The 24,584-nt window shown below is 36.1% G+C and overlaps 1 protein-coding gene across 7 annotated transcripts in view; it reads right to left on the reverse strand.

Moving 5' to 3' along the window:
- Positions 1-3,105: 3,105 nt before the first annotated feature.
- The window catches only part of TASP1 (taspase 1), a 75,068-nt gene continuing 53,589 nt past the window's right edge, over positions 3,106-24,584 (reverse strand). For 4 of the 7 annotated variants that reach the window (XM_042895316.1, XM_042895312.1, XM_042895314.1 and 1 more), the window contains 4 exons: positions 19,468-19,578; positions 15,633-15,706; positions 14,427-14,485; positions 3,106-4,651 (listed from right to left, as the gene is read on the reverse strand). In XM_042895316.1, coding sequence (XP_042751250.1) covers positions 4,603-4,651; positions 14,427-14,485; positions 15,633-15,706; positions 19,468-19,578 — 293 coding nt within the window. In that variant the 3' untranslated portion in view covers positions 3,106-4,602. The remainder of the gene's footprint in view (positions 4,652-14,426; positions 14,486-15,632; positions 15,707-19,467; positions 19,579-24,584) is intronic. The other 3 variants (XM_042895313.1, XM_042895315.1, XM_042895311.1) reach the window with 1 other exon arrangement.

Consider the following 24,584-nt stretch of genomic DNA (forward strand, 5'->3'; position numbering starts at 1 on the left):
GCTCTGCCAAAGCTGATGGCTGAGCTCCTAATGACTTCACTGGAGACACGATCTCATTTCAAACATTTGCCTTCAACTAGTGCTTTCTGAGAATTGCATTCTAGCAACTTCACAAGGCCTTTGGTTTCAGAGCTGAGGTAGCTTCTTTCTATATAAGTATATGGATGTTTACACCAGTGTGATGGAATGTAATACAGTGGGCAACACTAGCCTAAATATCTATTACAATATATTGTAATTGACTGATAGAATCCCAAAGGGGTGGGGAGATGCACCTCTGCACAAGCTGCAGAGCTCTTCTGTTAGTCTGCCTGGATGATATACTCCTGCACTGTGTGCACAGCAACAGCCAAGTGTGTCCAACACTGCAGAGTCTGACGGGGGTTCTCATATGCTATTTAAGAAGCAAGATAAAGCAGATACTTCAAACTCTTTTAGCCTGGAAACCACGCTTACAGACTCATGCTATCTGTAGTATCTGAGGACTTCCTGCCTTCCTTGGCTAATTTCTACAAATCTGAAGAGGACCACAGCTACTCATTGCCTACACGCCTGCACAACCTGCATCCTAGGAGTTACTCTCATCCTTGAAACCAGCAGCCAAGATCCAGGAGCTACTTAACCCACCACAACATGTGTGCTCTCTTGTACAGTAATGCATGTTGACACTGGGGGCAGGAGAGTTGGCTAAAGGTACTGCAGCATCTGGAAACTGAGGAGTCTGGTCAGCTGGCACTACTGTATTGGGATGGGGAGCACAGAAAGGAGAGCATAACCTTGCAAGGAATTGTGAACTTAAAAGTCAGTAAAAGAGCGCAGGGCATAGGAGGTAAAATACATGTACTGCATTCCCATCACACAAAAGACTTATGAGGCAATCAGAGGTGTTGTGGTCAAGATACCATAGGAAAGCAAGTCTCACCATGGCTGTTGCTTTCATGTTCACCATTTCATATGGTTTGCTTAGGCACATGATAGACGTTTATTGGGCTCAAATCACTATTAAGAGATCTAGCTAATTTTTATGGGGATTTATTGCCCAGGTTCGGTGAATGAATGATGAATACTGCATCACTATTGGTCCTTTGACAATAAAACCACTCCTTAACTCTGTACTATCCTGTAATGGAGCAAATGATCAAGCATAGGGCTATTAGAGCAGAACAGCCTCCAACCTCCTACAGTTTTCTGTTTTGAATAAATAAATAAATAAAATTTAAAACGGAGCAAAAAGAAAACAGCTCTTATTTATCAGTTGTACTATCTATAGGGCCATTAGAAACTATGGTGGCTGCACCTATTCCACTTCTAATACTGAGTGGTTTCGGACTCCTTATCCAGACTCTGCTATTAACTTACATTTTAGTTAACAACAGTGGTTACCACAGCCTTGTTAATACCCTTGATATTTTCTAAGTGTCCTCGCTTCCACCTTCTTCATCCCCAGCATCTCCCATACCAACCTTTACAATTTCAGTGAACTGGGCTCCCACTTCCTTGCCAGGCAAATCACTTTCATCTCACACCCTTTCTAGAGATCAGTTCGTAAGCAGAGAAACACACTCTTCGTACCTACAGAATACACAAAGTGGAATTCAAATCACTACTACACTTTACTGTGAGAGGCTATTACAAGCTTTTAGAAGTAAAATTTATTATAATAGATTAGTGACTACTCTGGCACCAACTTGTCTGCTACAAAATAACCAAGGACATGTAATTGTGTGTTTGAGTACAAAAATCAAGAGTATTCAAATTGTTTGTATTTATATGTGTTTCATCTGGTTATCCTTCCTTTATAATTTTAGACAGCTACTGCCACCAACTGTGTAATTTCCTCTTGGACCGTATCTGTTTGTGCCAGTGGCAATGGTTACTTGTCACGTACAAGAGTTTACAGATCACTTCATTGCTAAGTGTCTATCCTCACCACTTACTTTTCATTAAGCCCTTTTGAAGTACAAAATAGACCTGGAAGCAGAATTAGACCCACAATTAAGGTAGCTTAAGAGCTCTCATTGGCTGAAGGGGGAGTAGGATGATAGGAAGCTGTGCTCCTGCCAGTCTTCATGATTACTGATACAGAAATGCAAATGTCCTAAGATAGTTTTCTTCTCATGAGTATCAAAGGTATAAAGTCAGCTCTGTACCTGGTCTGTGCTCTGTACCGTTCTTGTGATTCTCAGGACAAGAATATCTTTTTCCTGTAGCCAGACAGAAGGAAAAGTTGGACAATGAAAAAAGACACGGCTCAAGTTCAAACAATAACACCTGCATAATTCCACAAAGAAGCCTGGCTTTTTTCCACAAAAGTTGCTTAGGAAGTAATTGATTGGAATATTACATAGAAATGAAAGCAAAAGAAAAGCTAAGCACACTGATTTTTGAGTTATGATTATATATATATATATATATACATATATATATATACATACATATGCATATGTACGAATACACACAGAAATAAAATTCTGAGATAGCATATGGGAAAAAGATCATAAATTGCTATCCAGGTCTCCATAACAAGACATTAAGCAAGTAAGTGGAAGAAACAACTTATCAATTTACACATTGCACAAGCCCTTCTGCATTCCTTGTTACATAAAAGTGAATTTATGCCAATGTTTCTACAAAGGCAATACTGAAAAGCACTGGAATGGTTATCTCCATCGCTTTAACTTCTGCAAAAAATATGCCATTTTCAAGTATGGGTACACAAACTCACAAGAATTATAACTATTCTTCACACATTAAACAGTGCAGCACCCACACAATCACTTAATGTTATACATTAGAGAAATTTCAATGGCTCTGACAACTAAACTTCATTGTTAGAACATTTCTGAAGTGCTGTATTCTGCACTGCCAAACCTTAACTTGTGTAAACCACTACACTCTTTCACCCTATCAGACCAGACTCTGGCTGTACCTCCAAGGATGCAGATGGACACCTTAGCACAAACTACTTTAGACAGATGCATTCCACTTTTTGGTTTCTCAACCTGAAAAGCTTGTTTCATATTATCTACAAGAATTCATAGAAATATCTTAAACTATAGGATTACACTGATGTCATGATTAAAAAAAAAACAAAACAGACAAATAAGAACATATCTCAGTGTATTATTTAACATAAGAGTGAAAATGAATTCAGGCTACTAAAATAATGTATTAAGATTTTTATCCATGAAACATTGGTACTACAATCAATGCAACCATTTAATCAGCAGTCGAGTAGGTCTGTTATAGGCAGGCACAACATTACAAAAGAGGATAGTACAATGCCCAATTAAGCAAATACAGTCTGAATACCTATTCATCCACTATTTCTGAAAACAGAATTATCAAATATCCACCAGGGAAAAAGATGAACTAATTTAATTTTTCTTTGGCATACTTATCATGACAATGAATTAATTACAAAAGTCTTCTATTGCTGCCAGTGCTGTAAAGAAAGAAGTACTGAGTGGAAGATTGTATGTGAGAAGTCACTTTTGGGACACGGGCGATCTGGCTAACATATCAGAACTGGTGACAAAAGACAGTTCAGCTGCCAACGCTTCACAAGGCAGACAAGCTTTACACTGTTTTATACTGCAGTTTTGTTGAAGGTGTAAAAAATTACAGTAAATTTATGCACAGTACATATATATTACACAGAGTTATATAAATACCCATGCTGTGGCTGGACTTTAGGAAGTTGCTTTATCTGTAAGAAAGCTAGTATCAGAATTCCCAGCATCCATTCAATACACATTGCACTTTGCATCCAGTAATATGCTCATTTCTGTACCTCTCTTAAAAATAGATTTAAAACAGAAGCAAAGAATAATATTGAATCTTTCCATAAACTTTGTTTTCTTATTTACATTGTAATATTCCATTATACATAAAGACTGCATTATTACGATACATTATCTTCATATAGCATTTTGTAATAGATACAGCTTGAAGCTATTAACATCTTAGTTTGGAAACAGAGATTTGACTTATAAGATTATTTAGAACAATTCTAGCCTTAATTTTGCTCTAGTTTGTTTCACTGAAACCATTCTTTGACAAAAAAAATTCCTCCTTATTGGGGAGGAAAAAAAGCAATCCATGTTTAAACCACCACTGGATTTCCTTAAACCACTGAGAAACTTTGAAACCATAATCGTTTTTGCATACTTATACATCCACTTCAAAGGCCTGTTCCTTTTAAATTTAGAACATGAATGACAATTGTGACCACATATTTAAATTATTATTTCATTTTAACTTTCAGATATTTCTCAAACATAAAACAATGAGAACGTAATCGCTAATCATATATAATCTTTGTACAACTGGGAAGAGTTCCTATTGTATCAGGGAAAAAATGAACATGCACACACTCCCATTCACAGAGTGAGAACATAAACTACAGCAGCACTTGTCTCAAGTTATGGAGCACATGGTGGCAATACGGTGTATAAAGCAAGGGTAGAATTTCCAACATTTGTTAAGACATACAAAAAAAAACTTATTGTAGAAAACGTCATTCACATTCTTTGCAATGAAGTGAGGAATCAGCTGCTCAGCTTTCTGGGCTCTCCAGTCGGCAAACTCCTCCTTCTATTGCTACGGACTGTCCTGCCACCGCTCCAGGAGGAAGTCTTGAAATGTGAGTCTGTGGGAAAGTCAAAAAAGTGTTACCAAGTATGATGAGACACAAAATTATGCAGGATACAGAACAAGCTTGCAAGGATTGAACAATTCACCTGTTCAATGACTGCAGTCCAAAGGACAAATGGCAAAGAAACTAGAAAAGCTGTAAACAATTTGGATTCTTTTGCATTTTGTTTGTCTTAGCGTTTAACACATGAAGAGAATGACCATGACAGATGGGTAGAAAAAGTAAACTGAATGACTCAGTTCACCGAAAATAGAAGAAAGAATTATTCTGCATCAACACAAAAGAAAAATAACTGAAATTCCATGTTTATTAGCCCATTTCTGAGGAAGATGCAAAGAAAATCAGCACTGAATACAAAAGTATGCTTTAGAGAAATTCTAGAAAAAAAATATTTGTCAGAGATGAACTCATACTTCACAGTACATGGCAACTGCAATGATGAAAATATATATAAAAGAGTACCCCAAAACCAATTGTGTTTCTGTCAAAACACTTCTGCATTTTCCATGGAGAAAACTTGCTTATGTTTTCATATGCACTGTTAATTTTGAGCTAAGCAGAGACATTTTCAGATACATTGGTTGCTTTAATATAGGCCAAGGCTAAATCAATGTTTAACCAAGGCAGTGAAAAGACTCAAAGGCATGTTTCTACAAACTTTGTTGCTTCCAAGTTTCAGAGCTGCTGAATGGGTTCTGGTAAAACATAAAAAAGAGCCTTATGAAACTCTAAAATACAGTAGGGCTGAAAACGGCATTTATCTGGGTTTGAGGCAAAAGGTGTCAGCAGCTCAAGCTATGCTACCTCTCACTGAAACAGGAGCACAAGTTATGCATTTCGTCAGGTGATTCATTAATGCTCCAACAACTTGATGCTTAAGCAATTAATAAATTAGGAAGAATGATTCCTGCTATGATACAAAGCTCACAACAGCAAAGTTACTGGTGTGAGAAATTACAGCTTTCTCTAAGCACAGTCAAACATATTTACGTTTTTGTATGTACATTATTCCATTTAAATGGTTTAAGTGGTGAAAAATGTATAACAAGCAACGAAGCAATGGGCTGTAAGGGAGTTGGAGGAAATGTCCTTTAAGAACCCACTTCCAACCCAAACCGTTTTATGATTCTGTGATGTTAAAAGTCCCACAAGTGTAACTTGCATCAACTGAACAGAAAGACATTTGATACTGTAACCACAATTCATTGCACCCCAGAGAGGTTTCGCCTCTTAGATACAACTTCTTTCAATTCCCTTCTTGGTAAGGGTATCCTGGTTTCTGCTCGTAGGTGGTCACGTTTTCAGTTAAATTACAGAATGATATTCAATTAAAAATATTTAAAGGTTTTCATTTTACTGCTAAACATTGAGCTGTGGCCTTTGTGCTTGATATATGAACGTCTTCCTTCTTTCAGAAAAATTTTGGTATTTATTTACTATTTCAAGAAAAAAAAAGATCTTTTCAAATCCCTTAGCTTCTCTTAAAGGTAATTGGCAACTTTATAATTTTTAAGATATTTTCTCATAAGTTAAAACAAAACAAAAAACAGAGAGAGAGATAAAGAAAGACAAATAAAAGAAAGGTATTTTTGATTCTTAAGGCCAAAGGACTGAAGACATTTTTCCAGGCCTATGAACATTTCTAAATGAAACGTGGGATAGGATGAAAGCGTAAAAACAACATTATTCCAGGGGCACCATAGCCATCTTTCTTCAGCGGACAAATGCCACGCATTGTTCAGCGAGATTCTGCAATCAAAGCAAACCTGTGGTCCAGACAAAATCAAGCATCATTTGTAAGTGAGATTGCTTACACAGTGATCTATCAGAATTATCAGCAGAACACAGCATTGGAGCAACAAAAAGCGCAGAGGCACAAAGATGGGGTCAAGAGGCATAACAAGAAAACACTACCAAAACAGAAGAAATATTAGCACTAGTGGGATTATCACCAATCTTATAATTAATTTTTTCCATTATAACTACAACAGATCTTACTTTGTGTAAATTAGCTTTTTCACCAAAACGGTTGGACTCGATGATCCTTATGGGTCTCTTCCAACTTGGGATATCTATGATTCTAGGATTATTAATTCATTTTTTGCTCGGGCTTGACTTAACCCACAAGCCAAAGTTAAACGCCTAGTAATTTTTTGAAGTTAGATATGCATAATATCTCAGTAAGATCTTGAGCAAGGAAAGGAAAAAAATCCAAGAGAGGAAAAACAGATATTTAATGTCTATCAGTGTATTATCAAGTACCTACATTTAAATAGATGTCCAAAGCATGTTTCCTGTACAAAAACATATTTCGTGTAGAAGGAAAAATGAGTTATCATCTAAAAAGAGTCCAGCACCATATAGTAGCACATGTACACTTCCATTTACAGGAACATCCAAGCCACATAACAAAGTCTTTCTTAAAGCCTTTAACTGAACCTTTTTATTTGCATACTTTGTATGACCAAGCAAACACAGACACTGTTTTACACTGACTTTTTACTTTCACTATTGTCTGCCGTATGTAGTGCAAAATCCAGATAGGAGATGACAGTATTTAAAATTTGTTAATTAATAAGTAGTATCAAAGGATAAAATTAACATGTCAAGACAAATTCAGATTAACTTCCAAGTGCATTCTTACAATTATATCTCCTTTGTTCCTAGCCATAAGAACGAACTTGAGTAAATAAAAATAAACTTCAAAGAACACTGAAGACATTTAAAATGCAACCACAGAACTTATTTGTAATGTTTGTTATATTTCAATACCCCCAACATCATATTTTACATTAAGACCAGATTGCACAATGTATTAGACTAAGACCGAAAATATAAGAATATATTTTAAAATACAACAACAAAGAAACAAAAAAGAGAAACATTGGAAAGCTTTTGGTTGAATTTGATTAATACATCAGCTTTACAATCTGAATGAGCCCACATCTGGAGAAAATTGAACAAAAATAGGAAAAGAAGAATTTTTTTTCAGAACGAATCCTCCATCGAGCTTCAAGGAAGCCTCTTCTTGAGGAAAAAGGAGCATGTTGAGGAAAGGTAGGTCAAGAATGACAAGGCTATCCAGATCTTTGGCTCCATAAATAGAAATTTTACTGTCCCTGAGAAAGTGTTTTGATTTGTTTCTCTAGGGAAAAAAGCGAGGTTAGTGAGGGCCTTGTAGAAGCAGAGAAGACAAATGCTAGATTAAGTACTTGATTTTTTCCCCCCCACCTACACAGCTCAACCAAACTAGGAAGCCATCAGATACCGATTCTTGGCGTGTGTGGACTTGCCATCAAAAAACTAAATAAAACTAAATAAAAAAATTAGTCCCTCTTTTCCATCTAACTAAAATAAAATGGTGGAGCAACTAAATCCCTCAGCCCTGCTTCTACAGACACTGCCTGCTGAAAGTTACTGTCTCTCAGTTCCTTTTGACGTAGGCTGGAAAGCTTCCCATTGCCCAGTAAGTCCAAAACTAATCAGTCATCCTGCCTTGGAATAAGTGTTAACTGCTACAGGGACAATATATGATTTCATCTTTTCATCAAGAACATTTGATCAATTTTTTTAAATTACATATATTTTGTATAATTTTTAAAAAATACTACAAGTTATGCCAAGACTTACTTTACTTCATGTCTCTCAAATAAAGTGTCTGAAACAAATTCGAGGCCAACTAATATCAAAAACTTTTCTCCTTCAGTGGTTAAAGACATAGTTTTCTCCTTTTATTCACATTAGTTTGTTACAACAGCTTCTTTTTTTTTTTTTTTTTTCCATTAAAAGCATACATACAGTGTAGAATTAATATAATACATAAGCCAAAAGACAGACAACTCTGCATGAGAAAACTGAAGGCAATCAAATGCTGCCAAGAGAACAGAGTACAACTACCAGATGGCAGCACATTCAGTTCTTAAGCAAGTCAAGGGAGTACTTCATGTGTTTAGTTTTCTTATTACATGCTCGGGATGTGCTTTGGATGGAATAATTTATAAAATAAACTTTTTCCGTTCATTACACTATTGAGATGAAATATAATGAAACAGAGACTGAGGAGGTCATGTATAAGGGCTGGTCCAAAAGTAATGCCTCGTATTTAATTATGATGGCCCACAGCGTCAGAGGTGGATGTTGGTGAGATGGCAGTAGAAGTTGAACCTTCCCACCAATATCCTGTTACTGTGCAAGGATGGCAGCAGAGGGGCAGTGAGACAGAATGGTGCCTGACATAAAAGCACGTATGAAGCAAAGGCGTGGAACTGAATTCCTCCATGCAGAAAAAATGGCACCCACTGACATTCTTCAATGCTTGCTGAATGTTTACGGACAGCAAACAGTGAATGTGAGCACAGTGAGGTACGGGTGGTGCATTTCAGCAGTGGTGACACAAAAGTGAAGGATTACCTCTGCTGGTGCATATCTTTACAAGCACAGAACACAGGCTCTTGTTCATAGCTAGAAAAAATGCAGAGCTCATAGTGTCTGTGTTGAAAAATAGCACCTTGCAGCTGAGCATTTGCTCTATTAAGTAGTACTATTGAGCTCTATCCATCATAGTTTTCATGAAAATACATAGGAGGCATTACTTTCAGAAAAATATAAATACTTAATTAAATCACTTTACTCCTTAAACAAAAGGAATACCAAATCCATAGACTGTTTAGAATCTCAGAATCACTCATAGGTCTACACACAGATTGTTTAGGAAGCTAATAGATTTCCTAGCTCAAATTCATCCCATGGATCAAATGTATTATTTCACACAAGTTGTGCATCTATAAACTTCATACTATAATGCCTTAGAAAACAATGGCAGTTCAGAAAGTTGAAAACCAAAGCATTTTTACCTCTTCATACGATTCATAGAAGTATTTTATCTGAAGCTATGTACCAACTAGTGGTCTAATCAGTTCACCACTCCTGGCTATTGTAGAGATATTCTAAAATAGTGCCATATGGTTTAAAATGGGGTTTTTACTGATGTGAACTGCAGGTGCTAAGTCAGCTTGTTATATTTATATTTGCATACCTAAATATATAAAATCATCTACTCTGCTCCATCCTAAGATATGACAGTCAAATACAAAGAAAGTTCCAGAACTTTTGGCTTCATGAAAGAACTCAACCAAAAAAATTGAACTTATCTTCCCATCTCAAAGCCCATAATTTCCATGATGGTCTACATGCCTAATATTTTAATTGGTATCTCAGCACTGAAGGTTTTTTCCAGCAAATATAAATATCTTATTTTTGTGAGAGAACTGGATGTCCTGCTGTATGTGAAAAGTTATTTTCAAGTAAGAACCTCTGAATGATTCCCCTGTCTCCAGACAAGAGTGAAGATTAAGGGGAAAAAAAAAAGTGTAACAGTGACATATACATTTCCTCTCTCATGAAGTCTGTAGTCTGAAATGAATGACTAAACTTTTTGAATTAGTATTTCTGTTAACTAACCAGGCTTGTTAATTTTTTCCACTAATTTTCAAATTAGAATTTGAATTCTTCCAGTATGTATTTCTTCACCCAGTGAGCACTGGCTGGCTGCCTTCCTCCACAAAAAGGGCTCTCAAACCTTTTACTCACAGAATAAAATACAGATGCTCATTATCAGAAAACTCACAACAGTCACTACAATCAGTGTTTGTCATATGTATGACTTTAAACATAGAGGAAAATAATTTTGCTAAACTTTACAGAGTTAACGAAGTTGAGCAAATCTGATTATAACACGTAATCTCAACAGGAAGAGTGAATTGGAAATGATCTCCCTGTCCACTTGTTTCTTCATATTGAAACAAGAAATTAGCTGTCAAACATAAAATTTCTTTTACATATTACAACCACAACATTTGGTGAATACAGGAGTTGTTGCTGATGGATGTTTTCAAAGACAGCATGATACTCCTCACTACTGTTCCCCTCATCTGGCAAAGCAACTTGAATTTGGTTTACTAGAAAACTGAAAGAAAGGCATATATAATCTTGCAGTATGAAAACCTGCATTATAAAGCTTATTAATTCATGAACTGTATATGTGCCAAAGATTTACACTGGCAAATGAATCTGGATTACATTAAGCATCACATCCAGATTTTTAGAAATTAGTTGTCTAGGTCATTTGGCTATTAGAAAAAATAAAACTTATAAAGCTGAATTACAATGATACCTCAAAATTATTGAAGAATTTATAATAATAGCAAGAGTAAACAGCATCTATACATTTTAATATGTGACCTGTGCATATCTACTAAGAACCATACTAAGCTGACAAATTACTTCAAATATAGATAACACAGGACCAAAACTGCCCATTGTTGGTATTAAGATTAGATTTTTCACTCAGTGAAGGCACTCGTCCTTAAAACACTATTGAAAACATAGCAAGGAAGTCCTGTTTACAAGTAAAAATATCATTCACCATCAGCTATTCTAAATAACTAAGATAATACAAAAACTTGGGGAGGTCCAGAAAAATTTAAGTTCTCTGGTACATCCCAACACCTTTTACTTTTTGCACACAAAATGTGGTGAGCTCCAAGCAAGCAAATACTCTGAAGACCCTGTCAGAACTAAAAGGACTTCTGCTTGATTATGCAAAAATACACAGTGAAAAATCAAATGAAGATTGCCTGCCACCAAACAGAAACTTCAAGAGATAGTTTATACGTGCACTTACATTGCAGGCGTGCATTTACACTGATATCTGAGATTGAGGAACCTCTTTTTCTTTGCACCATCCTCAGTTGAGCTTAGCAGACAAAGAACAAGAAGATACAGAGACTGCAACTCAGAAGTCCATCAACTTGTAATCTATCCACAAATCTCCTTTCCTTTGGTTCTGCACGTACATCTCATATCACAGTACTGTGAACTCAAGGAGTAGTCTATTTCTCCTCATTACATGGCAAAAGGTCTCAAAGCCCTTCATGCAAAGCTGCTACAGTATCTTTAAAGAGCTTGGGCAACCTTTTTAGTTGGTACAATGATCTGCTTGGATCTATTGTAGATTCATAAAAAATATCTGTAAGGTTATTTTGAAGACTAGAGGCTCAGAAAGAGAAGAAAGTTTGGGTAAAAGAGTTAACAGATTATAAAAGATCTCAAATTTATATCAAGTAATTCATGATCAGCGCCACAAAAACAGAAAGGAACACATCTACCTCTCCAAGTCATAACAATATTCAAACTTTCAGGCCTTCAATCTAGAAGATAACTTTTGCTGATGCAGCAGTTACCGCTACAAAAGGAGCTAGATAAGTGCAGAGGAAACCCACAGACTATTATTTTCTATCTTTTCTCATGGCTACGGTCAGAAAGTTCCACAGTGGCCTAAAACATTCAACAGTCCCATTAAATGGCTAGAAATAGTAGAGTGTCAGATTATGTGACACAAATGTCAGTGAAAGAACTTGCTTCAGGAGACCTCAGGAGGTCCAGTTGTGTTCCTAGTGAACAGGACTAACACTGAAGTAATGTGCCACAGTACTGCTTCACAAAGAAACACTGGTGAGGGCAACTGCTACAACTGTCCCTTAAGTTCACCATAGCTGAGGGTTCCAGGTTCCAGCTGGAATAAAGCTGTAGCAAGAGGCAGTACAGGTCAGTTCCAAGAAGCGTCTTACAGTTATTCAGATAAAACATTTGTTTCCTTCCACATCCAGTCTGTGAACACTGGCACCGAGTAAACATTAAACTGCTAGTGTCAAAAGGGATGGCAAAAAATAAAGAATACAGTGATAAATGCTTCAAGCAGTTACTTCTGGCAATGATGTAAGGACCCAATGGCACAAGAACCTGAAGACAGTGAGATATCCACTAGGCAAGTAGTGAAGATGTTCAGTGTTATCCATACTTTCAGCACTGAGAGAGAGCCAAAAACAAGTAATAGGACACACAATCAGAGTTGACTGCATTAGCAAAAAAAGTGTGAACTTAGTTCATCTGGGAAGCCACGCTATTTTTAAAGAACGAGAACTTTCAACCAACATTTTAAAACAACGCTCAACAGAAAACTGATTTTTTCAGGCAACTGGTTTTCCAAAAACAAACCAACCAACCAACCCACTGGACATATTTCCAGAAAGTATGCTTTAAATCAGTTACTAGTCAGAGTGCAAAACTGTTCTACAGCTCTTGCAGGCCCAGCCATATTTTGCATTCAGACTGGCTAGAAAGCACACGTGCAGTCTTATCTGCAGATGACTGGCCAGCTGTGTCATGCCTAATCAAAAAGAAACACAGCCTTGTTGCAAGGCTGACTACTGATCAGTACTTGGAGAGCTCACAATGCTAGAAGCCAGAAGCACCATCAGGTTAGGGTATATGGTTTTCAGTCTCCGATTCTACTTTCCTTTCTCACTTTGCTTTTAAGGCATTACTGGTAGTTAGTTGGTTGAGTATGTTTCCATCTCTTGAGCACATTAGATTCTGTAGGTGAGCTGGTATCTAGCTGGTCAGAGTGAGTCTGCCTTGCAACAAAAGCTCCTGATATCTCCACAATCTTAGCACTGGATTCATAACAACCAGCTGCTAGTTACAGTGCATTAGTCTCCAATACAGCAAGAAACACACCCAGATAAAAGGAGGACCTCTCTTGTTTAGTGTGTATCCCTTTATATAATTATGATCCTAATTCTTAACAGTGATGCAGAATAAAACTTGAGTCCTTGACTGATGAAAGAAACGAAAGCTGGAGTTCCTTACCTCCATAGAAAAATAGGAAAGCAACATGTTTCTGTGCAAGCTGCTGTCTGATGATTTTGCTATGGTACTCACAAGCAAGTGGTATCTTATACTTCTATTTTTATACCATTATTTTTTTCCACAGCAAGCACTCAACATTAACTGTACCAAAGCAGTTACTCTATTAAAGAAAAAAGATTATATATATATTTCTTTAACTTACATTACATTGTGTTCTATTTCAAACCCAGTTTTCCATCTATAACTTAGCCCTAGTTGTAGCAGAACAAAAATTCCAGCTTTTATGACAGAAGACTTTTTTGATCAATAGAAGTCAGCAGCAAAAGCATTTGTGGTTTTTCTCTGGAAAGCATTTGTGGCCACAGACTCAAAGGAGGAAGAAAGGGAGGGGGATTAACTCTTCAATGAAGGTCAAAAGCATAATTTAAAAGTGAACCAAGAGGAGCAGCTGTGTCTGTCAGCACAATCAAGATTACCAGCTGGAGAATTTACCAGCAGTATGAAAACAATGTGCACCAGATGTCAAATGTTGCAACTGTGAGTAGGAAAACATCTCTGGGCATGGTACTGTCATGCTAGTACTCATTACCAGATAGATTTCACATTTAGCATTTATTAATTAATAAGAATGACACTACCAGGAAGAAATAATAACATCTCCTTAGAAGCAGCTTTTGAGCCTTCCAGTGTAAGCTAGAAGCAGGTATGCACACTGTGATAATCTAACACTGTGCATTCTAGAAATTCTCCTTCTTCCACTGTGAACACAATATAACAACTTTTAAATTTACTATTGAATACTAAAAAATCCACAGCTCAGCTTGCATTAGTTTTACTTAGTTCAGTTTAGTTCAGTCTTTGAGTTTGGATTCTTTTCCAATAAAATGTAAAACCAATATTAAGAGAATAAGTGAGAACACACTATATTCAACTAGAAATAACTTGACATACGTAATGAAAGAGAATACTTCACTAACACCTCTACCAACATTTCCTTTACCAGCTTTTTACCTTCATTCTCCTTCTGGGGCATTCTTATATTAAAAAAAAAAGAAATTACCTTTCACTCTTCAAGTCAGACATCTGTTCCCAATGCTCCAGCCAGCAGTTACACCATTTCTGGTGTGTAAAATTATGATGTCAATTTTTTGTACATTTTTTTCTATTACTGTAATTATTATTTCACTCACACTCTCCATTAAAGTTATATCTCAAATGAAATACAGCATCCCCTAGCCCCCCAAAAAGCCAAACAAAAACAGAGAAAGATTTGAGTTTCAGAGTCCTCTCCCCCTTTACTGCCAATGACTAAACTTTGCTCCCTAGTGACACAAGAAATACCTACATCTGGAGAGAGCCAACAAAATCGAGGACCTCAAATTCTTCTCTCTTCCAGGCTTTAAAATGAACCCTTCTTCAAATTCTCACTTCAGAATGCTGGAAGCCTTTCTTACTCTTATCTGCTGGTATCAAAGTCTTGGCAGTCATCTCCTATTTAAATACATGTAAGTATTGCAGAAAATACACAAACTCTGCCATTACTTTAACATTGAGCCATCTTTTACACTGGCTCTTTCCCCACTTTTGTCACTTCCTTTAACTGGCTCTGATTGTCCACTGTCAGCCTTAAATTGTCATACGTTATAGATGACTATGGAAATGATTATGTCTCCATTTGCAGCTTCCCCCACGATGATTCTCATTGTCCAAACATCTCTCTTACATATTGTAATTGGTACATGGTAGCACCTGCCTTTTTTTCTCCATTCAGTGCTGTATTCCAAAGAAGACTTTGCTCCTATCCTCCTTGGTTAATCTCTACTGTTTGATGTTTATGATTTTTCCAGTTTCAACAGCTAAACTCAGTTTCAATTCTCATTCAAAAAAAAAAGGGGGGGAATAGTTATAGGAACTAGCTCAAAGCCTCTTTTTAGTATCCTCTCCCTATGTACTTAGCAGTTCAATTCCTGTATTTGGAGAATGACATGCCCACAAAAAAATGCTGTACTATCCAATAAGTATAACAAAATCAGACAGATAAAATTATTCAAATATAAACTGACATAATACATACATCATTGTTAATTGCTGTAATTAAAAAACGGAATCACAATGCTCCAGCCGTAGATACACTGAATTTCTTCTGTACCCATTACTTTTTCCTTCTCTTCAAGACAATTTTTTTTAAAAACATATTTCCTATATAGATTCTCCTTAACTTCTGCACTCATTCTTACTGTATTACAACCTATTCTTCAAGTCTTACCTTAGCTTTGCCATCCTGTGCAGACATGTATCCTACACACATGCTCTCTGTTGTATGGCTCCACAGAAATTCCACTACAATGAAAAATGCAAAGTGTCACAAAAAAGCTTACAAGCTGTAATTTAACATGACAGAATCTTCCGAAACAAGACCAAGTCTGATCACCCTGACCTCCAGCACCAGCTGTATATAGCATCAACTGCATGCTCACTGCTCATTTAGAACACAATGTTGAAGACCAACAATTCTGTGTTTGTAGTGATACTGATTTAGAAAACTAAGCACTGGCAACATGTCCTGTTAATGCATGTTAATCCAGAAATTATTTTTCTAATCTTTGAAAGTGGCCTCCTTTACCAGTCTTTTAAACAACCCTTTACAGCAATCTTTAGTTCTCTGACATATACATGCACACATACCCTAAAAAAATTCCAATGGAAAGCACATCTCGTGTCATTAGTGATAGGACCAGGGGGAATGGTTTCAAGCTACGGCAGAGGAGATTCAGGCTGGACATGAGGAAGTATTACTTTTCAGAAAGGGTGGTCAGGCACTGGAATGGACTGCCCAGGGAGGTGGTGGAATCACCGACCCTGGGGGTGTTCAAGGAAAGGCTGGATGTTGTGTTGAGGGACATGGTTTAGTAGGAGCTATTGGGAATAGGTGAACGGTTGGACTGGGTGATCTTTTAGGTCTTTTCCAACCTTAGTGATTCTATGATTCTATGATTCTATGATTCACATTATTCACATGCTTAGGTCTCATCGACTGGAGCTTTATAAAGAAGTCTTACAAAAATTAAGTAAGATGCTTTGAAAAGCTATTTTCACATATTTTATTATAGGACTTCTGTAACCTAAAAAGTGTACTTAGATATTGTTCAAAATGTAGTTCCTTAATATTCCTCACATTCCTTTAGTATGATTGATGAAGGTCATAGCATGCTGACTATGCTCATCCTTTGAGACATTTTTCCTTGCATAGTAATTAACCATTAGTAGAACATTAAATTTCTGACAATGCCAGTAGACTTGCAGATTCTGACAGACATCATTCTGTAGATACCGTGACAAAAGAAAAATGAACTTCATTTAGGTATGTTATTTGCTTCCCTGCAATAGATTCACAACTGATATTACCGAAGTTTATCCAAAAATTTTCAGTGACATGTATTCAGTGCCATGTAACTGTGTTTCACACGGTCAATTCTTCCCTAACACCCTGAAGATTCAACTGTCAATGAAAGTATTTATTTTTTGCAGACAAAATTAAATTCACCTTTTAATTTTGAGAAGCTAAGCAACATTTCAGGCCAACTGCCTGTATTCAACTCAAAGTATTTCTTTGTCTTTAGTAACTCTACACACATTCTTCTACATTTTTAAGATTTGTTTTCCTTCTGCATTGCTCACCAAAGGTACCATACACTAGCCTGCAACATGACTAGCTATTTATTAAAAGCAATTGCATTGCAGTAGGATCCTACATTACATACTTAATTCTTTGAGAACATTTCAATCATTTTCAACTATTTAATAAATTTCTTTCTTGAAATTTATTTCAATAGTTTAAAAAATAGGAAAAAAAAATTCATGCAATGGAAACAAATGATTTCATTACTTTGTACACCAAGTTCTTATGTATTACACAACTTATCTGCAATTAAAACAACGTAAGCAGTACATTAATTACTGTACATTATTATATGTATATATAATATGTATATATAATATGTAACATATATATACATATATATGTTATATATATATATATATATAAATTATACATTTAATTATACATTAAAAGGCAGAAATTTCTGCACACCAAAAAATACCTATATATAAGCTGTACTATGAGATTTTTCTTTCAGTGGAAAGAAAACGAAAAAAAAAAAATATCAACAGTTTTAATTTACAATGTATGGGGATTTTCCTTATAAAATTTGAGGGAAAATATTCTGTCTTCCTTAATAGGAACATCTTTTCTTACATCAAAGTCAAACATTAAATAGAAAAATATTACTTTCACTTCCAAGCATAAGAAATTAAAGGCTGATTTTATTTGTTCTTGTTTAATTAGGCTTGCATTGTCATTTTCCAAACTCCTTTTTAAATGTAGAATTTATGTGGTGGGATTCTTTCCACTAGATTAATAACGGCATAATCATGTCATTCTTACATTTGAAAACTGTAAATCAAACTTGCAACATTCTCTGCATGTTTAGCAACCCCATGTCCTGATTCAAGAGTCAGCATGAGACCATCTTTTCTTTCCAATAATTGAAAGACAATAGCAGAACTACTTAACAGTCTACTTTTTCAAAAAGACAAGCTGTTTAAGTAATAACTCCAAAAAATTTAACATACAAAATCTATTTCCTAATTCTTTTCTCATTCAAGATTTCAAAAGTCCCTTTGCTGTTCACCACCACTATCCCAGCAGTATTAAGTGAAAAATAAAGATTCATCTTGCAAATCTCTGGGTTTTTGCAAAAGCCAAACAAATGTACCTGAAACTCTTATGGAAGTTGTGTTTATTAAACACATAAAGTGCAAATCAATTGAGAATCATGAACACTACTTGCTGTCTTGAGCAAGATTACATACTAGAGTATATGGCTGCGCTGCAGAGTTTCAGTGGGATAAAAGTAGTAAAGAATTAAAACAGAGGTGTCTCTCTAGAGTATCCTATCAATTAAAAAGAAATTATGCGGTTCAAGAATTACCAGATGAGATGCAAAGACAAGCCTTAATACACAAAGTCAAATTAGGTGATCAAATTTGTCATATCAGATCCTAAAAGATACAATAGCTACCTCAAAGCTGTAATGGTTCTGACAGCTATTCAGGAAGCAATTGAGGAAACAAGAGAAGAGGATTGAACTAAAGGAAGAAGGTTTCTTCCTGGTTGTGTACATAATTAAATGCGTATTACCCAGGCTCCCATGACCAAATACATAAACACATGGTACGGCTGGACATAGATGCCCACATTTGGGGAGCACCACAGAAAGCACATGGTATGAGTGGCATGCCAAAATAATTCATGGACTTTACTGCTTCTGAGCCATATTTCCACCCACCTCTGCTAGTAGTCTAACAGAGGTCAGTTTCCTAGCTATTTCTCTACTAAGGAAAACTACCTGTTTCCTACAGTACACTTGTTCTGCTGTAAAGCGGTGAGATGGGTAAGTATCTTTTTTTTTCAGGGATATATAGGGCTGAAGCTCAGAGCTTTTTTAACCAGTCAGCTATTAATGGAGGCAAAGCAGTTTTCTGCTCATCACCATACAAAGAAGTAGTCTTGTTATGTGTGTAAGCAAACAGAACTGCAGCTTATCTGAAGAGATTTTCCTAGGCATAACAAAAAGAATTTCTAGCTATAAAACTATTTTCCTTCTGAATTTTAAATCTATTCTCTGGATATTCATGTTTCATTCTGAAAAGAGGAAGAAAAAATAAAACTTTAGGTCACATGTTTGACACTGAGCCACTGGGAAGCAATAAATGAGCATATGCATTATCCCTAGCTGAAAATAAGATTGTTTGCAGAGCATATCCTGCCACCTCAAGCAACCATTATTTCTATGCCATGGTCTTAGAGGGATTCAACTATATTAACAGATCAGACAGAGTGCTCTTCTCCACAATTTTCGAGGACAAACAAGGCATATATTATTATTTTACTTTCTAAGGTTTTACAATCTCAAACAATTTGTATGCATTTTTATTCCTGTGGCTTCTAAACAACAGCAAACATTCAACGACAGTTTTGTTTAATCTTTTACCTTGATTTAGCACCAAACCTCAAGCAACAATGAGTAAGGAAATATTACCTAGTAAAGTTGGCTTCTCCTGTGATAATTCAGGTTCTGCTGAACACCTGCAAGACCGAAGAACTATCACACCTCCAAGTACACCATCTTCACTGGCAAGGAAAGGTGAACCTGGACAAAATTGTGATCAATAATTATTTGCAGTAGGATTCTTTTCTTTAATTAGTTAATTGTTTAATCAGTTTATTTAATATTATCACTAATGATTGAAAAGACTGTCGAGGCCAACCGCTGCTTTTACAAAAGCAACTTCATTTTTTTTTAATGAGTAACTTTCTACATAGGTTTAATGGTTCACAAAAACTTAGTCTTGCATTACATAAATGCCAAAGATCCCATGGCAGCCTTAGAGTGAAAGCCTGAATATTCTTTATTTAATTCAAAGCAGAATAGAAAACACCAGATTCATGCAAGAAAGAATATCTGAAACTTAAGTAGCGATTAGCTTTGCTCACCACTTTCTGAGCAGCTTTACATGCTCTCTTATCTGTAGACGGAAACAATGCAGAACTTTGAATTACAGAAAAATTATATGCCATGAACTTTTTCTGTTGCTGCTACATTTTTCTGCAGACATTGCAAATCTGAACATCCCAAACTTGAAATCTAGAATTCAGTCTGGATTCTAGGGCAAGTCACAAATTCTCAGCACATTAACATTAATGTCAGATCAAATATCTCTCACACGAGAGGAAAGTGCAAAAGATGGCCAGCCCGTGCCATGAGACACTCCAACCTCAGGCTGCTCTGTAAGACCCAGTGAGTTCACTGAAGCCCCCCTTCCAAACCTGACATCAGTAAAACTGTATCAACGTTCTCTTTCTGGCAAACCAATCTAATGTAGATCACAATTTTTCACTTTAGCACAGGCAGTTCAAAAGCAAATAATTTACCTTTTCATGTAGGATTCAGAACAGTCGGAGGCACATCTTAGAAACTTAAGTTCAACTGTTGGGCTATAGAAATCTTCCATTAATTCTAAAGAATATCTCCCAAACTTGCTCCATTTCTCTAGTTTCAGATGCATCTATCCACTTTAGATTTTAATTCTCAGTGACATTATCCATTTATAATCTTTAGAAATGTATTACTGACAGCAAATCGTATTCTGTGTACTGAAATCAAGGATACTGCATGTGAACCTTCAAGACCCCCCACGCCTAACAGACAAAGGCACAAACAAAGCTTCATGACTTTGAAGATACATCATGGAAGCTGGCTACACATCAACAACCAGAAGTTGTTTTCTAAGACTCCAAATATAGAGAGTACCAATATGTATGGTTCATGCATCACATTTTCATTGACTTTCTGGCATCATTCCAGACTCAAATTACAGTACCTGAAATCAGATACTAACACTTAGGAATTCTGCTTTTATAACATTTTTTAAATAGAATGCAAAAAAAACACAGTTCTACAAAGTAAATGACTCATGGCACAATGTATCAGTGATCAGAAAGGGAAAAAAAGCTACACTGAATAAATAAAAATTGGAAGTTACATTTGTGTGCAAACCCATTTGTTCTTGGACTAAGGGAGTTATAATAACAAGAAATGGATTGTCAAGCAGAAAAAAAAAAATCATGCCTTAACTTCTATTTCTTTTTGCTCTACAATTAATATAAAGATGGCCACATGTGAAAAAAATCAAGCAAATTTGGGTTACTTTCATAATTTATTCATTTTTTCCCAATTCAAAGTACTCTGTAGAGAGATACAATCCAACTGCTACACACAATCTTTCTTACTGCTTTATAAATATTAGCAGAAATGTCTACTTTTTCAAGTGGCTTTTCTGCTGTTAATTTAAGACATAAGATATAAAAATATTCTATCAGAAGCTGGAAAAAGTTTTAAAGTTAGCTGAATCAAGTCTAAGTATTCTTTTTCTGGTTAGTAATATGAAATGAGATTCCTATAGTTTTAAATAGGAAAACAATGGCATTATTTATGCATGACTTAAAATGTGTAGAGCTGCAAAATTAACCAAGCACTTGCACTGCAGCCAAAATAGATCCTGGTCACATATTTCCAAAAAGCAAGTTTGTACTGTGCAGTCAGAGCAAGGATGATGGGATGCATTCTCTCCCTCATACAGGTGGAAACAAATCCCACGGCTGCTCCCTCACCCATTCCAGCTGCTTTCACCAGCAATTTCAGCTGAACCACCTCAGAGCAAAGCAACAGCAACCAGGAAGGTGCCTCCGTTCCTGCACTAGCTAAGTTGTGGCCCATCAACCTCTAACTAGTGACAGCAAAAAACAGTTGCCTACAGTAACAGCATCACAGCGTTCTACACAACAGTAAATTCAGAGAGACTGCTTCTCCTCCCTTAAAATCAGATCTAAGCCAAACCAAATACATGCTGAGTTGTACATTCTTTAAAACAGAATGTATTTTATTTTCCAATTAAAGCAATTTTTTTAAAAAGAGGGGTTCAAATATATTAATGAAAGATGTACATCCATTAGCAAGCTTCTGAAAATAATGGTAGAAATACAGTATTGTACTTCACTTCTAAATACAATTAATGCAGTGTACACAGGAAATAATTTGAGTACTCTCAAAACACTGTGAATTCAAACATTATGAACATATGTCATTAATTCACTTCTAAAAATGATTTTATTATGGCCGAACCTTCAAGAAACAGAACGAATAGAGCAGACTTTTGTGAAATAATAATAATATTAACAACAATGATGTTGATAATGGCATTTTTCATATATGTATGTATGTATGTATGTATGTATTAAAAAAAAAAACAACAAATTTGTTTCTAAATAGAAAGGTGAAAGCTGAAACAGCAACTTTCATGTATGTGAAAGCCATCACGGTGTCACATTAGAAGGGAAAAGTGATCTGACTTCTGTGTTTCTGCATGAGTTTTTCTCTCTGTACTCTTAAGAATGACAGATCTTGCTAAACAATTAAAAAAAAACAGTGAAAACAAAATATGCCTACTACTCAAAAATATTTTTAATTGCAATGATTGATCTCATAGCTTGCTAATCACAAAGCTACAAAAACATGGGCAGTATCAGTGCAAATGAAATTCATTGTTCCTTTTTCATTTATGCTGGTGTAACACTGAAGATTTTGGCAAGAAAAATCCAAAGCAAAACTTGTAGCAGGGCATTAGAAAATAATGCAAGCTCTTACTGGTCACACCTGAGAGAAGGGGTAGTAAAAACCAACCGAATAAAAAGATATTTTAATTCTCACCCCCTTGAATCACAAAATTATGCTTTACAGATCAGAGCTCCTTTGAAGCTCAACTATTCTGTTATTACTGACACATGGTGCTTTCCATGTTTTTAGTTATATATTTTGTATGTTATTAATCTGCAATAACAGTCTCTTAAAAAGAAGCAAATATCTTCACAGCAGCTCACTGATTCCATCACGTTCTGGAAGAGCAACCATAGCTGAACACCAAGACCCAGTTTCAGCCTCAGAACTGGGCTGAAGCAATGCAAAGAAATTTTACACATAAGCACCTTCCAAACTGAAGAGCACTTAGTCCAAACCATACAAATGTATTTTTAGGATATGACCAACACGTGCTAATCATTTCTGACCCGGTGCTTCCTGATTTGAAGCTACTAGACAGACGCAGTCTAGCACAGATCTGATATTTAGAAGTAAAAGAAGTGTTTTCTTTACAGTTATCCAGCTGAAGGACTAACCAGTTGTTCATCAGATGTCTGCTATTCATAGTCTTCTATAGCACAGAAACCATGACCAGCTTCCCTGTTTACATTAGCGTTCAAAGTCTTCAGAACTTTACTGTGAACATTGAACGCGGAGTGGTGGAACCAATTAAGTGCTGTAGCATCCTCCAACTAGACAGTTCTGTATCTTCTTGTGCATCTTTCACAACATGAGTGAAATTCAGATTTTCTTAGGTCCATATTTCACCTACATCACTGCCCCTCGTCTGTGCTTCCGCTATGTATCACACTATGTATCAAGCTAACAACTTCAATAAAGATTAGAGGAATACATGAGCACTAAATTAAGCCAGCTTTTACTTTAATGCAGTGTCATTTGTGAAATATTCAAGCACAAGCTGTCTGAAACCATAGATTTTATATTTTATGATAATAAGAATTTAAAACTTCAGTTTAAAATTTTTAAAGAAGCTGCAAGGGAAAGCATCCCTACTTTAAACTTTACAAGCAAGATTTTAAGAAGTTAAATATAAGGGGATACTGGTATCCAAAAAAAGCCCAGCGCTCTTAGTAAGGAGAAGCATAGACAGGACCTAGACAAAGCTGAGTGTAACACAAACACGTAGTGGTAGTTTTTTAGAGGGTTTTATTGCATTGATAAGCATTGAGCAGAGCTCAATTGCATGTCTGCCATCACACACAAACTTGAAATCTTAACCTTGCAGTGGATGAAATATGCTACATGAAACTTCAGGATCACTTCATTCTTTTCTCAAATCTTTCTCTGTGTCACAGAGAGAAGGAATATTAATGCTTCCATAACATGCTTCTTCTGCTTTCTGGAGGATACTACCATGCTTAGAGTGATGCAGCATCTCAGTACAAAGCAATAACAACACTGTAACAACAGTCGCTGCCACTCTAGCAACAGTTTACGCACAAACATTTTTCAGCCTGTCAGCTAAACTTGTAATTGGGAAATCTATGCTCTCTGATTCCTAACTGTCCAAGCTCCTTCTCCCAAGGGAGGCGTTTGGCACAAGACTTCTAAAAGGGAAAGTTTCAGTGTCACCATGGTGTTATAACCTTCCTGTAGACACTGCTCATCTGAGAACTGAAGTACTGCTTATAAGTACCAGAATAGATTAGGACTTTTCTTCTAAAGGAAGAACAAATATCAGGGTCCACCCATGTATTTTAGCTTATTCTTTCCAAAACCTTATAAGAAACTTTAAAGTAGAATTCAAAACGCTGCCATTGCTAAAAGCCTAGATTTCCCGCCAGTGAGATGACACAAACATTTACTCTAAGTCTACATTCCACAAACTTGGCCATATTTGAAAGGAATGATGAGTAACAAAATCCTCTGTTCTTCTGTATGGAAGATATTTCTGTTTACAGAGCACCATTCTTCAACGGCTTTAGCATTCTCCTACAGAA

The sequence above is a fragment of the Lagopus leucura genome, unplaced genomic scaffold (genome assembly GCF_019238085.1).
Source record: "Lagopus leucura isolate 7727_CA_CO unplaced genomic scaffold, USGS_WTPT01 Super-Scaffold_73, whole genome shotgun sequence".
Taxonomy (NCBI): Eukaryota; Metazoa; Chordata; class Aves; order Galliformes; family Phasianidae; genus Lagopus; species Lagopus leucura.